Here is a 14,701-nt window from a genome sequence, read left to right on the forward strand (position 1 = left end):
CAACTTGGTCCTGTGCCATGAAGGGCTTTATAAGTTATAATCAGTGCCATGAATTACACCCTGAAGCCTATAGGAAGCCAGTGCAGCTCATGAAGTAGTGATATTGTATGTTCATACCATGGTGCATCCACAACTACCCATGCTGCTGCATTCTGAAAAAAACTGTAGTGCATAGGATAGAATTATGCAAAGACCTTTTGGGCCACAGTAATCACCTGCTCTTCAAACAGGAACCACAACTGCAAGAAGACTTTCAAAGTACACAGAAGTTCTTATGGGAGAGTGCAACTCCATCCAGAACTAAAGACACAAAGCCTCCAGTTTCAGGGGCCCTAAAACCCAGTCACTTGATCTTGCCTCAGCTGACCTGAAGCCCATGTACCCCCATCCACACCACCACAGCCTCCAGACACTGAGGAAAATTGACAAGATCACCTGGTCACAGATGTATAGCTGTGTACCATCAGCAAATTGTTGTTTAACCCTGTGCCAATGGATGACCTCATTCAGCAGCTTCATGTAAATACTAAATAGGAGTGGAGAGAGTATAAAGCCCTGAAGACCCTGCAAAGCAGGGTTCTAGGGCTCGGTCTCTTCCTCCACTAGCACTGACTGGAACTGGCCCCAGAGAAAGGAGAACTATTGCAATACTGTGATCTCCCCCTAACCTTAACCTTCCTAAGTCAATCCAGAAGGACACTACGCTCAGTGGTACTGAACAGCCACTGAAAGATCAAGGAGGGCCAGGATAGATGCACTGCCTCCATCCTGATCCCACCAAGTCATCTACAAATATAATCAATACCTTCTCAGTGCTATATCCCGATCTGAAACCCAACTACCTTCAGAGCAACTTTCCCATCAAAATCATCCCCTCCCTAAAAGATGCATTCACTACTGCACAGTTTTAATCACACATCAACTCCTGCGAATTCTTGACCAACCAGGAGGGTTACAGATTTAATACTCAGGTGGCTGCACTTCCAGCCCCAAGGCCCCTGTTCATTTGATTAGGCCAACAGGCTCAAACTTTTCTCAGAAAAAATGTTAAACTATGCCACAGTTAACCCCAAAGCACCTGTATAGCTGAATTCCAATCCAGAGTGGATCCAAGTGACTATATTCGACAGATGCCTCAAATAGTCTTCACAGAGCCCTGCAGATTTTCCTTAGGCCCATCCCTGCCCAAGAGGGACCAGATCACCTTGAACAGAGCTGCTAGCTATCTGTCTGTGGACATATAACTACCGCCATGAGTTGAGCCTTCGGTAATCTGGGGCAGATACATGGTGGCCATGAACTCCCAAGCAAATCTCACCCTGTACTCAGGGAAGGCAGATTAAATCCCCCCAGTGTTAAGTCTTGGGAATTCCACTACCAACTTGGCCATAGCATCAAACAGCTCAGGCAGGAAGCTCTGACTATGTAGCAGGGAGACTGGTGTAGCAGCAGCAGTCTCATTTGATCTCTAGAGTACAACCTTATGAACAGGGTTTTACATTTGGTTATCTGCAGAGCAGTGCATCTAAAAGCCACTAGGCCTCTTGAATGACTATGGCCACTCCACTGCCCCTGGAGTGGGATCATGGCTTGTCAAACACTCAAAACCCAGGTGGGCATATTTCTAAGAGAGAAATACCTCCCTCAGTGCCCAGGAAGATTTCAATGACACCTACTACTACATTGGTCCTCCCATCCATTATCAGATTATGGATGAAGGAGACCTGATATTATTAAAGGCCGACCTGGCATTCAGTAGCAGCTGCCAAAAGCCTGGACTACTGAAGGTCCAAAGACTAGGCGCTGGAACCAGCATAGGAGGCTGGAATGTGGAATCAATGTTACACAAAGAATTGGACTATGTTAAATAGTAATCTGAAGTATATGAGATTTTCATGAATACTAAAAATTGTATTATATTTTCCATTTATTTGCAGAAAATAACTATGACTTTTACCCTCTATATTTGGTGGCACTCCGGACTCCTTCTCAACTGCAAGTAAGCCAACATACTATTAGCAAGCATGTACTATTAGCTAGCATCTTTTAAGCAAGAACTAGTTAGAAAACCCGAACATGACAACAGTGGAAATGAGGAAAAAATGGTATTGTAAATTAAATGAGCTGAGTTTCCCACCTCGGTGGAACTTACTGCGCATAGCCTGGCCAGGGAAAGCAGAAGTAGTAAAGTCACCAAAACTGCAGCTAGATGAAAGCGTTCTGAACGCTGGACAGCCAGAAATTGTGTGAGGGGTTAAAGTTAACAGAAAGGAAAAACAAAAATTTTAAAGGAAATCTTAAGCATTTTTAAACAAGGAAAATGAAACAGAAAAGAGGTCAACCATCGATCAAGACACACCAGTTAACATTCCAAGAAAAAATATTACAGCATAAAACAAAAATTAAGAAAAAAGCAACAGCCCTTACACATGAGGTATTTTTAGCTGAACTTACACTGCATTTAATGTATCTTAGAAGAGAAAAAATAGACTCTTTAACTTAGACATGATCCAATATTTTTCCAATAAATAGTATTTACATCATGTGTAGGGATAATTCAGAAGCTATAATACAAAAACTTCATGCATGAACACAACCCACACCAAGTATAGCAAAGAAAAAGAAACATTCATTTTTCAGGTTTCCCCAGAGCTTCAGATTATGTGTATTAAGACAAGGAGATGCAAGGAGATCTGAAGAGATATTCCAACTATAGTGTCCAGATTCGTTCATATTAAGAGAATTAACAACATTAGAGCATTTCTACCTGTATTTTGGTGCTGAAAAGCAGACTGACTTGCTGTGGGGAAACCACCAAAATTATTCGAAGCACTAGACTGTCCAAATGCATCAAAGTTTGCAAAACCTGCATTTGCAGAGTTCTGCGCTGTAAAGTGCAAATGAACAAAATATGTTAATGATATGAAAACAAAAGATATAATAAACTGAACAGAGCAGACTTTAGGATAACTATACTACTTATGGAAGTACAATGTACGGAACAAACATTTTCTTACATATATTTTGCAAACCTAACTATCCTACATGGAATTGGCAGTTCTTTTAATTCTATTTATATATAAAATATTTTAGATCTAATATCTGTCAACTGAAATGAAAGTACCATTTTGTGATCAAAGTATGACAAAATACCTTGGTTATTGCTCATTTTCTTTCTGAAATCCCACAAACTAATTTTAAGAAAAAAATTATACATAATGCTACGCCATAACAGGGTCGTTATTTTTTGGCTTACCAGGATGGATATACAAAACCCTTTTGTCATGGTTTGTAAACCCTAATTCTATTATTTCAGATGAATTCATCTATTGTTCTAATCCAAAACGAAATAAAATTTATTATGGTTCAGGATTATGCATGAGAACCAGGCTCCATGGCATGTTTCAGCTCAGGCAATTTGATTTGAAGTATACTTCTATGATAGAGATGTGAGAACTTGATTTGAAGTATACTTCTATGATAGAGATGTGAGAACTAGTGGTTTTTCAGATATGGTTGAACTGCCACTTCTAGCATCTCTTACCACTGGTCATGCTGGCCTGAGGTCTTATGAGTTGTAGCCCAGCAAAAGAGGTCAAGGTTCCCCTCCCTTATATCTTGTCTTATCACTGTCAGTGAGGTAATGGACAACTAGCTTGTTTGTTTTTATGACTTTTGTTTCAGATTCCCTCTAAAAAGTAATTTTATAATTTCAAAACATTTTGGCGAAATCCAAAGCAGTATGCAAGTTTTGTGTATTGTAACATTTCAATGTGTTTCTGAAACAATTCCCCAGGCCACATGACTAATAGCTTTTAAAAGTGAGAAATTTTATAATCCTCCTCCAAGAGTCATGAATAAAAGTGTTAAACCACTGGTATTCACATGTTCTTGAGCTCACCCAAGGTAACTCTATTGATTTTGGCTTCTGAAAAGTTATTGCTTCAATAACTAACATAAAACATTAAAGGCATATGACAAAAAAGCAAACCATGTATATTACTGCACAAAGAAAGTAATGATTTAAGACTTTAAATTATTTTCAAATTTGGGAACATTACATATATAAAAAATTACTTATGGCTGAAATGAGTTTACCTTTAATATATCACACAATGAAAATGCTTTCCTAATAAAGATACATTATAATCATTTGAATAAGTAAATGCTCCTATCAGCTTGAGAGTTTAGTAGATTGTACAATTTAACATGAAATACAGCCTCTCATATTACTGAATAGTGACTGTCAGGTGATTACTATATAGTATTTAAGAGTATATAGTATTTAATACAGTGTTTGTATTTAACATAATATTGTTATGTTTAATTTGTAAAAAAAAGGGACATTATTAATATATAAAACGTAATTAAAACATTTAAAATATAAGCACATTAATAAACTTTAAACATTAAAACATTAAAAAACACTAATAATATCCATCACTCAAAGCCAGTGTCAGCAAAACATCATCATAAACTGCCAAACACATATCTGAATAAAAACACTGTTAGCTGCCAACGGAAAGATTAGTGAGAGGGAACCAAATTTTGGTACTCTTTGCAGGGGCTTTCAAAGTCTAGGAGTAGCCCTGAAAGTTTTCCTTACACTTCCATCAAACTACTTTTGATAGTTACAGAGTATCAAAGTAGGGATTAGGTAGTTGTCGATTAACAAGCGTAACTGGGACCAGCAACTCTGCCGCTAAGCGAAGCGGTCAGTAAGTGGGAAATTACATGATTGCAACTGTGCTTTCCAGCTAGAAAGAGACAAGACTAGAGAGTTTCACACCTTCGGCTTTTGTTTGCCTCCTAACAACTCCCCTGCCCTTTGGAATGCTTGAGTGCCTGCTTACTTATATCAAAAGTAAAGTGATCACACCGGCAATCTCTCCTTTGCCTGACCCTTTCCTGCTGCTGGTGTGATCGCACTGCTTTTGATTTGTAGAAAAGCAAACAGCTTACAGTACTCTCTTGCAATCCCTTCCTCTCCAATCTCTCTGTTCTGCAAAGGGGGGGAAAAAATCACAGATCAGGCACAGGATAAAGCGTACTGACTCTAATGACGATCATGTGACTGAGGGACACTGCAAAGGTTGTAAAATTATTTTCTCAGCACTGTTGTAGCTTTGAACGGTCACTGAACGAGTGGTCGGTAAGCGACTCTGTACTTAATATGCCCTCATCAAAAGTCTTAATCTGATATATCTATTTTTGCACATAGAAACTGGACTGCAATTGATTAATCACCTAACCAATTACAAGGATTCTATGTAACATCTTGCTAATGTCACCAACATTAATGCCCCTCCTTAAAAAATAAGGGCATTCTCTACTCCAAGCATTAAAGGGGGGGGGGGAAAAAAGCCGAGAACTTGTCCAATATAGCAACTTTGAGAACTGTATTCTTTGACTACTGCAGCTACTAGTCAGGACCAGAAATATTGGAACAAGGATAACTGTTTTGGCATTTGGCCTCTGTACACCACCACACTGAAGTTGAAAGGAAACACATCCAGATGGGAGCGAAGTCAGGACTTTCAGCTGTAATTCAAGGGTTTGACAAAAGTGAGGCACCAACCATTCAGGAAGTACAGCCAGTGGCATACACGCGCACCCATCGTTGGTGGCTCATAAGTAATGGAACAAACCAACATCATTACAAACATAAGGATCACCTTTAATACCTAGATGAAAATCCTTTGTGGTCAATGACTGCCTGAAGCCTGGAACCCATGGACATGACCAAATGCTGAGTTTCCTCCCTCGAGATGCTTTGCCAGGCCTTTACTGCAGCTGTCTTCAGCTGCTGCTTGTGTGTGGGTCTTTCTGCCTTCAGTCTTGTTTTCAGTAAGTGAAAAGTATGTTCTATTGGGTTGAGATCAGGTGATTGACTTGGCCATTGAAGAACATCCCACTTCTTTGCCTTGAGAAACTCTTGGGTAGCTTTTGCTGTATGTTTTGGGTCATTATCCATCTGCAATATGAAGCGGCATTCTATCAGTGTGGCAGCATTTGGCTGAATCTGAGCAGAAAGTATAGCCCTATACACTTCAGAATTCATCCTGCTGCTTTTCTCAGCAGTCAGGTCATCAAGAAACACCAGTGACCCGGTTCCATTGGCAGCCATACATGCCCATGCCGTAACACTGCCTCCACCATGTTTGACAGATGATGTGGTATGCTTTGGATCATGAGCTGTTCCTTTCCTTCTCGATACTTTTCTCTTCTCATCATTCTGGTGCAAGTTAATCTTGGTTTCATCAATCCAAAGAATCTTATTCTAGAACTGGGCAGGCTATTTAAGGTGTTTGCTGGCAAAGTCTAATCTGGCCTTTCTGTTCTTGAGCATTACCAGTGGTTTTCACCTTGCTGTGAAGTCTCTATTTACATTCATAAAGTCATCTCTTGACTGTAGATGTTGACAATGACATGCCTGCCTCCTCAAGAGTGTTCTTGACCTGGCTAGATGTTGTGAAAAGGTTCCTCTTCACCATGAGCAGAATTCTGCAGTCATCCACTTTAGTTGTCTTCTGTGGTCTTCCAGGCCTTTTGCTGTTACTGAATCTGCCAGTTAATTCCTTCTTTTTCAGGATGTTCCAAACTGTTGTATTGGCCACTCCCAATGGTTTTGCTATCTCTCTGATGGGTTTATTTGGTTTTCTCAGCCTAATGATGGCCTCCTTCACTCGCATGGACACCTCTTTGGACCTCATGTTGAGAGTTCCAGTGAACAGCTACCAATTGCAAATGTAACACTCAGAACCACCTCCAGGCCTTTTATCTGATTGGTCATGGGTACCCAGGAAACAGGCCACACCTGGCCATGCAGCTGCTTGTCAGCCATTTGTTCCATTACTTATGAGCCACCAACGATGGGTGCACGTGTATGCCACTGGCTGTACTTCCTGAATGGTTAGTGCCCCACTTTTGTCAAACCCCTTGAATTACAGCTGAAAGTCCTGACTTTGCTCCCATCTGGGTATGTTTCCTTTCAACTTCAATGTGGCGGTGTACAGAGGCCAAATGCCAAAACAGTAATCCTTGTTCCAGTATTTCTGGTCCTGACTGTATCTTATCTCAATCAACCATACAGATAGTCCTAATTTAGCAACTGCCTTGTTTACCAACCATTCGCAGTTACGGCAGTGATGAAAAAGTAACTTTACGACCAATCCTTGCATTTACAACCTTTGCAGGTCTGTAAAGCAAAGGAAAGCTGAAGTAAGATCATAAACAGAGTCACAGTTTCAGTTAGTGACCACTTCACTTAACCAATTGTGGTCACTAAATGAGGACTAACTGTACTCTTAACTCCTCATCAGCAGGGTAAAGACATGCCTTCTGGGACTGTTGTAAGAGTTTTAAATCTTATGACTGTATTTTTATCCCTTTTTTATATATATATAACTCAACTCTGCGAACATACCTAAAACTCCTGCCTCCTATTTTCCCCACAATAACAACCCTGTGAGGTGGTTTAGTTTGAGAGAGTGACTAGCCCAAAATCAGCCAGCATCACCCACCCAGTTTCATGCCTAAGGGAGGCCTAAAACTTAGTCTCTTGGTTTCTAGGCCAGCACCTTAATCACTACACCAAAGGTAATATATGTAAAACACTTCAAATCAATTAAAAAATTCTACTACAGTAATATCCTGATTTATGATTCTATATACGTACCAATGAAAATTTAAGACCCAATGACACCCTTTTCCAATTTGCTGACCTTCACATGCATTGGACTATAATTACCAGAATTTCCAGTCAGCAATATGTTTGGGAAAACTGATCAGAAATGTTTAAGCAAAATGAAACTAATAAATAGCATGCAAGGTGCATTTATTTCTACATTTAGTTAACTATGGACTTCAACAAAAATGACTTAGCTCAGTTTGTAAGCTACAGATAATGACCTATGGGAGTCATCATCTTCCACTTTCCTTGTAAAGGTGCAGCAGCACCCCTATAAGTCATCATGTAGTTAGGTAACAGATGTTCCTGTGAATGGGGGCATGAAGAGGAAGAGTCACTAGGGTCTAGACACCACCAACAATAAATAATCTGTATCTTCAAGGTTAACCCATACATTAAAGTCTTTTGAGGAAAGAATGGGAGGGTTCTTCACTGACATTATTTTTTTAAAAAAAAATCTGTCTCCATAGCTGAATAGCTCCAAGTAAAAAAGAAAAAAAATGAAATCTAAAATCCCTTTTCCCACCATTCAAGCACTTGAGATTCAGACATCAGAACTCTGCACTAAAAAAGCTTTTAAAAAAGTGTATTTCTCCAGTCCTCCCACCCATCTCCAACACACATACATAGGGAAGACTTTATGTCAGTCCTACACCAGGTTTAAAGAATTTCAGTAAGAATCAAAGGGGAAAAAAGCTTCTGACATGCTGAATGTTAGATTCCTTGGAAGCTCTGACATCAGATCTTTTACAGAACGTTAAGGACTGTACAAATCATGAGAGTTCTCCCACTGTTGTTTGTTGCTTTTTATCCCATTACATTCTTGGTCATATTGCTGCTATTTTCAAAAGTGTATTAAATGTGTGATTACTATACAATTATTAAGGTTCTATCCTTCCCACCTACTTTCCCTTGATTATTATCTATATCCTTCTAAAACATCAGAAGTCACAAAACTGATTTAAGCAGGAGTCCCAATCATCCTTTTACCAATAGTCAAAGGTACAAAATAATCTTTGGGATTTGTCTTGGACAGCTAGAAGTTCAGAAAGACCTTTACCAACGGCATGTCATAGATAAAAGATATAGGAGAACTTGTTTACTGGAACGTGTATGACCCTGTGAGTTTGGGCACTCTTAAGACTATCAAACAAGTCCTTCTGTATTGCTCATTTTATAGAGACTTTGAAGATTTCTTATCTCTCCAATATTAACATGGCTGCTTTTAATTCTGTCTTTGTAATTATTTCTGATTGTAATCTTGCCCAACAGAAAATGTTGCTTGTAAAATTGGCAGAGAATTGATTACTAGTAAGAGTTAAGTAAATCTAACAAACTGCTTCCTTATAAAATTGCATGATTGTATTTCAGTCTATTATCTCTAATCTAATCACCTTAACAGTCTTAATTTTTAGCCTATTAGCACAGAATACTTCAGTATTTCCATACATACATAGTTTTAGTAATAATGTCATAAATTATTTGTACTTTGTAGATTTTAGTTTTATGATAATTATACACTATACATTTAATCTTTTAGCTATTTTGCTCAAAATTTGTATACATATACTATATACAAATATATACATATTTGGGAAGATTCCTAATCCTATAATTTTAAATGTTATTTTATTTGGTCTTGGACTGAAATAACATAAATTTGACTACCTCTTTTCTTCTTTTTCAAATCCTTACCAGTATTACAGAATCCAGCAAGTTTATTTTTCACAGTTTATTTCCTGTTTTATTTTTAGGTTTCCATAAACTCACACTGTTAGTACTCTTTCAATGACTACGTACAAGTTTTGGTATAATTTAACCATTATACAAACAGCCGTGCAAATTAATTTTATTTTAGTTGTTTAAAATACAGAAATATATTAGTTGAAATGTGAGAGCTCAATCTCAGTATTTAGCACTGTCAAAGCCAAGGTAGCAAATAGGATTACCTGTGTGACTGTTGAAGTGTGCAAAATTAGCAAAATTTGCAGTAGTTGTGGACTGCGGAGCAGGAGCAGCAAATATGTCTGAACCAAGATCACTTAGAAGATCAAACTGTTTCTTTTCTTGTGACTGCCCTTGAGACCGAATTATAACAGGAGACTGTAAACAAGTTGCAGTTGGTTAAACTAGCATGAGTAGAGTAACCAGAGTATCATTCCTAATGTAGAAAAACATACCACTTTTATAAGTCAACTTACTTTTCACCCAGATCAAGTTATTTAATTCTACACTGTAATGTGCTACAGCTCTGGCACTCATCAACAGAGCTAATGCAAAATTGTGTGAAACATTCAAGCATGCTTTGTGGGAGAGACAAGTAATTCACTCCCACACTCTAGTGAATTTAGTTGAGGAAATGGAACAGTATCAGAAAATTAAAGAGACTGAAGACTAGGAAGCTGAGAAAATATGCCAGTATTTTAGAAATGGGGAGGTAGCTCAAGCAAGGCAGCTCTCCTAAACAAACAGGGAGTGGCCTGTAAAATAAAAGCTCAACAAAATACAGGCAGACAAAGAAAAAACCCTGAAGGAACAGATTATTGAAGGATGGTATACTAGGGGAAATATGGGTGATATTAATTGTCACTATGAAAAAACCATGGAATAGCAAAGAACATAGATGGTTAATAGAAAGAAGTAGGTAGAGAGAGTGCCTGAAAACCATCAGGGCAAAATTAAGTGATACAGAACAGCTACACAGTATAAGATGGAAGTATGAGCGCAGCATGGGTCTGAAGAAAAATAATAATAAAAAAAGATCTATTAATACTACTGGACAAGGTACCTAGTAACAGATTTTATAGAATTCATGTAAAATTCACACCACTGGGCTTTTTAAAAATACATTACTTACTTGGGTAGGTGTGTCCTTATTTAAGTGCAGTGCTGGTGCAGACTCTCCCAGGAGAGATTTAAGTGGTTTAACTTCTGGAGTACTGCTTGTACTACTAGCAGAAGATCCAGATATAGATGCATGGACAGAAGCCACAACTTTTGCTTGTTCTGGAGGAACATACCTAAGATGCCAAATTAATACATTATGTATTTACTATAACATCCCCAAATCCATCATTAATAAAGGATTATGCAACAATCCTATTCTAAACTTTAGAGAGGTGGAATTAACAATATGGCTTAAGCAATTATAAACCAGTTTTGATATAGTAGCCATAATTTAAGAAAAACAGAAAAAACAAAAATTAAAAGATTAACTAGAATCTAATTGAAATGCACTGATCAATTATTAAGCTTTAACTGGTCCAAAATATTTCACAGATGTATAAGGTAAATAGTGAATGTAAACAGCGGTAACATAATCTAACTGATTGAAGTACAACTTCTACAACTGCAATCCTGTGTGTTTATGTATAGCACCTAGTAAGATATACTGTTACAAGCTAAGCAAAATATATAACTGTACATAGTTGAAAAAAAATAGATATTAGCAACAGGTATTGGCTTAAGAAATACATTTAACTAAAACTGGAAAAGAATGATTCCAGCCTGTTAAAAATATCCCTAAGAACTGCTTCAGCCAAGAGTTTTACTATACCAAAAACAGGTTAAAGAGAAATCCAAATGTACATTGTGAATATTCATAATACATACATACCTACACCCCTTAAATGTTAGGTAAAAAAAATTATGTGTTAGTCTCCCTAAAAAAGAAGCTTTAAATAAGAAATGATTTTGGGGGGGGGGGGGAATTAGGTTATAACAAGAAAATAAACTGCTTTCTGGTCCAAGCCTGAGGAAACTCTACCGTAATAATTGGTGGGTGGGTTTAAATGCTATGCCAGAGAAACAGCATCAGAGAATTCATTAAACTGGACACTGTCAGGGTCTGGACAATGGAAAAATAATTTGTTCAAGAAACTGAGTTAAAGTCAAAGATTGGATTGGGCCAATTAAATAGTTTAATATTTAGTGCTTTTGCATAGAATGCCTTTGAGTCTGGGGGGAAAGAATGTCAAAGTGATTGGTGACTACTAGTAGAAAGTAATAATAGTAGTTACAGCAGTAATAACAACAACATAAAATAGAGAAACAAAGGGTCAGTAGGGGCACTGCAACATGTGTGACAATGGGGATTCAGAGATTTTGAATTTGAATTTGGTAAATCATTTTCCTGTAACACCTTCACAAGGTAAATATCAATACAAATAAAAGCAAGCATATGTTTAGGCATTTCACTGGCAAATAGAACAGGGAATGTTCTATATATTATAATGTAAATTCTTTACATTATAAGAAGTTTTATAATATAATTTTAGTGAAATGTGTACCAACCATCTTTTCTTTTCATATTTTTCTTGCAGAAATTCTTTGACCTTTTGAGGATCCCTGAAGTCTGGAATTGCTGATGATCTATCATCAAATAATCCTAGCCAAATCTGTTTGCATACCTTTTCAAAGAGAAGCAATATTAAATGAAATGCACTTCAGTCTGATCAATTAATGAACTGAAATACTATATTAAAGAGATTGAGACATCATCAAATACTGTGGTGTACATGTTCAAGCTCATTCATTTTCTCTACATGAATACAGTAAAACTTTGAGAAATCTAAAATCTTTTCTATTGTTAATCATCAATATAACATACAGTTTGGGAGCAGAATTACATACCTCAGGTAAAAATATGTTTTTTATAAGTTTTGTAAAACCTTTTAGATAAATTAATAAAAATAAAATAGAGCAAACTAAAACACACAGTAAATAGAAATAGCAGAATACTAAAATTTTAAATACTTACAACTAAATCACTAAATTATGCAACTACTTTAGTAGCAGAATATTTATTTTGGTCATCAACTAGCATAAACTGATATTCAATGATAAAATTACACACACACACCCCTGGCAAGTCCTGCCATGTTGACTCAGAGGGGAGGGAGGGGCAGAAAGATGTTTCTCAGAGAGATGAGTGAAGAATGCCGGTAGTGTATGCTAAGAGTATACAGGTAGTCCTCGCTTACTGGCCATTCGTTCAGCAACCGTTCAAAGTAGCAATGGTGCTGGACAAGTGGTACCACTGGTCCTTGAAGTTCTGGCCATTGCAGCGCTCCTGCAGTCACGTGATCGCAATTCAGGCACTTGGCAACCAACTCACACTCATGACGGTTGCAGCGTCCCACAGTCACGTGATCCTCATTTGTGACCTACCCTGCTGGATTCCCACAAGCAAAGTCAATGGGGAAGCCAGCAGGGAAAATTGCAAGTTGCTCGGGTAAGTGTGCCCCCTGGCCTTCCTGCGCCCTGCAATGTGACCTCCTTCCCTCAGCCTCCCTGCACTGGTGTCGACCCGACTCCTCCTTCACTTGGCCTCCCTGCACTCACGCCACACTGTAGCACCCCTCCCTCAACTCACATGCAGCCTGTGCTGGGCCTCCCAGGGCCTTCCCCACTCCTTACCTGGGAGTCCTGATGCTTCCCACTTAACAACAGACACATCTTGGAGTTACGACAGCAACCAGGACTCTGGACTGCTGTCACTAAACAACGAGGTGATGTGACATTGCACTTTATGACCACATTGCTAAGCAATGGTAATCCTGGTCCAAATTGCTGTCAAACCTAAGAACTACCTGTTTAATCCCGGCAGAGTCACCCAAGGCATGAAGATCATACATGGTTGATACACAAAGATGGAGATGGATGATGACTTCAGTCACAACAACCAATTTCATACTTGGTGAGAGAAGACAATGGTAAATAACTCCAGTATTTTACCAAGAAAACCACATGGATAGAAAATATAAAATCACTGACAATACAATGTTGGCTCCTGGGCCCCTCAGCTAAGATGCCTTCAATATGCCACTGAGGAAGAATTGAGGTTCTTTTAAAATACTAGAGCTGTTTATGACATGGCTAGATTAAAGTCTTTGGGACATCTAGTTGCTGATGGAAAAGAAAACCCAAAGCTGCAAAGACATAATTAATTAATTACTGTTAATTAATTAATTACTGGGAACATGGAACATAAGAAGCATAGACATGGGGAAGCTCAGCACAGTAAAAGATGAAATGAATCTAATACACATTGACATCAGCAAATTGAAATGGACTGGAATTAAATAGTTTTGGTCAGAAGGTCATATTTTCAAGGAGAATGTCAGGAGTCTCCTTGAAGCCCTGAACCTCACTGATAGGGAACCAGAGGAACTGTAGAATAAAACCTTGAGGTTTCTACAGAAGAATGTGTAAATAGATTGCCAAAGACCAAGAAACAGAAGAAAGCAAAGTAGATATCAGAACAAATGGTAGAAATTGTCAAGAAGATAAGCCAAAGCAAAGAGGTCTTTGTCCTCAGGAAGAAACTTAATAAAGAATGTGTTAAGAGCAGTATTATCATGACAATACTGGAAACAAACTGGAAAAATAGGAAAAGTATTCCAAAAGAAGGAGGTTCCAACCTGGAATTGGCATGCTAAATGAACATACAGTAACTGATTTAAAGAAATCAAAGCTGGGAGGAATAAATAAATAAAATATTGAAATTCTGTACAGGAGAGATTTTAAGTTCCATGGTAACTTAGAAGATATTTCCTATTCACAAAAACCTCTGGTACTATAATATGAAATTAGATCAGCATTCCAGTCATTACCACACCAGAAGGCTACAGGAATTTATGGAATATCTGCAGAAATATAGCAAACAACAGAAGAAGAATCTGCAAAGATTCGAACCAAACTATGCCAGCAAATCTGAAGAAAGACACAGTAGCCAACAGACTGGAACAGGTCAATCTACATACCAATCCCAAAGAAAGGAGATTTAACAGAATGTGTGAACTATTGTACAATAATCTTAGCTTCATGTGCTAGCAAAATAATGCTTAGATCATCCAACACAGATTAGAGCTGTATATAGAAAGGAAAATGCCAGATGTTCAAGTTGGCTTTAGAAAAGGCCAAGGAACATGATATTTGAGAAAGCTAAATACTTTTTTTTAAAAAATAGTAATTTTTATTGAAAGTTTTAGTAAAAGAAAATACAAGCTA

General features: G+C 37.9%; 1 protein-coding gene across 4 annotated transcripts in view; it reads right to left on the reverse strand.

Moving 5' to 3' along the window:
* The window catches only part of AGFG1 (ArfGAP with FG repeats 1), a 36,097-nt gene that overhangs the window by 11,109 nt on the left and 10,287 nt on the right, over positions 1-14,701 (reverse strand). For 2 of the 4 annotated variants that reach the window (XM_063306671.1, XM_063306673.1), the window contains exons 3-7: positions 11,984-12,099; positions 10,548-10,710; positions 9,640-9,793; positions 2,768-2,887; positions 2,153-2,227 (exon numbers count right to left, since the gene is read on the reverse strand). In XM_063306671.1, the coding sequence (XP_063162741.1) occupies positions 2,153-2,227; positions 2,768-2,887; positions 9,640-9,793; positions 10,548-10,710; positions 11,984-12,099 (628 nt within the window). The remainder of the gene's footprint in view (positions 1-2,152; positions 2,228-2,767; positions 2,888-9,639; positions 9,794-10,547; positions 10,711-11,983; positions 12,100-14,701) is intronic. The other 2 variants (XM_063306672.1, XM_063306675.1) reach the window with 1 other exon arrangement.

The sequence above is a fragment of the Candoia aspera genome, chromosome 6 (genome assembly GCF_035149785.1).
Source record: "Candoia aspera isolate rCanAsp1 chromosome 6, rCanAsp1.hap2, whole genome shotgun sequence".
Taxonomy (NCBI): domain Eukaryota; kingdom Metazoa; phylum Chordata; class Lepidosauria; order Squamata; family Boidae; genus Candoia; species Candoia aspera.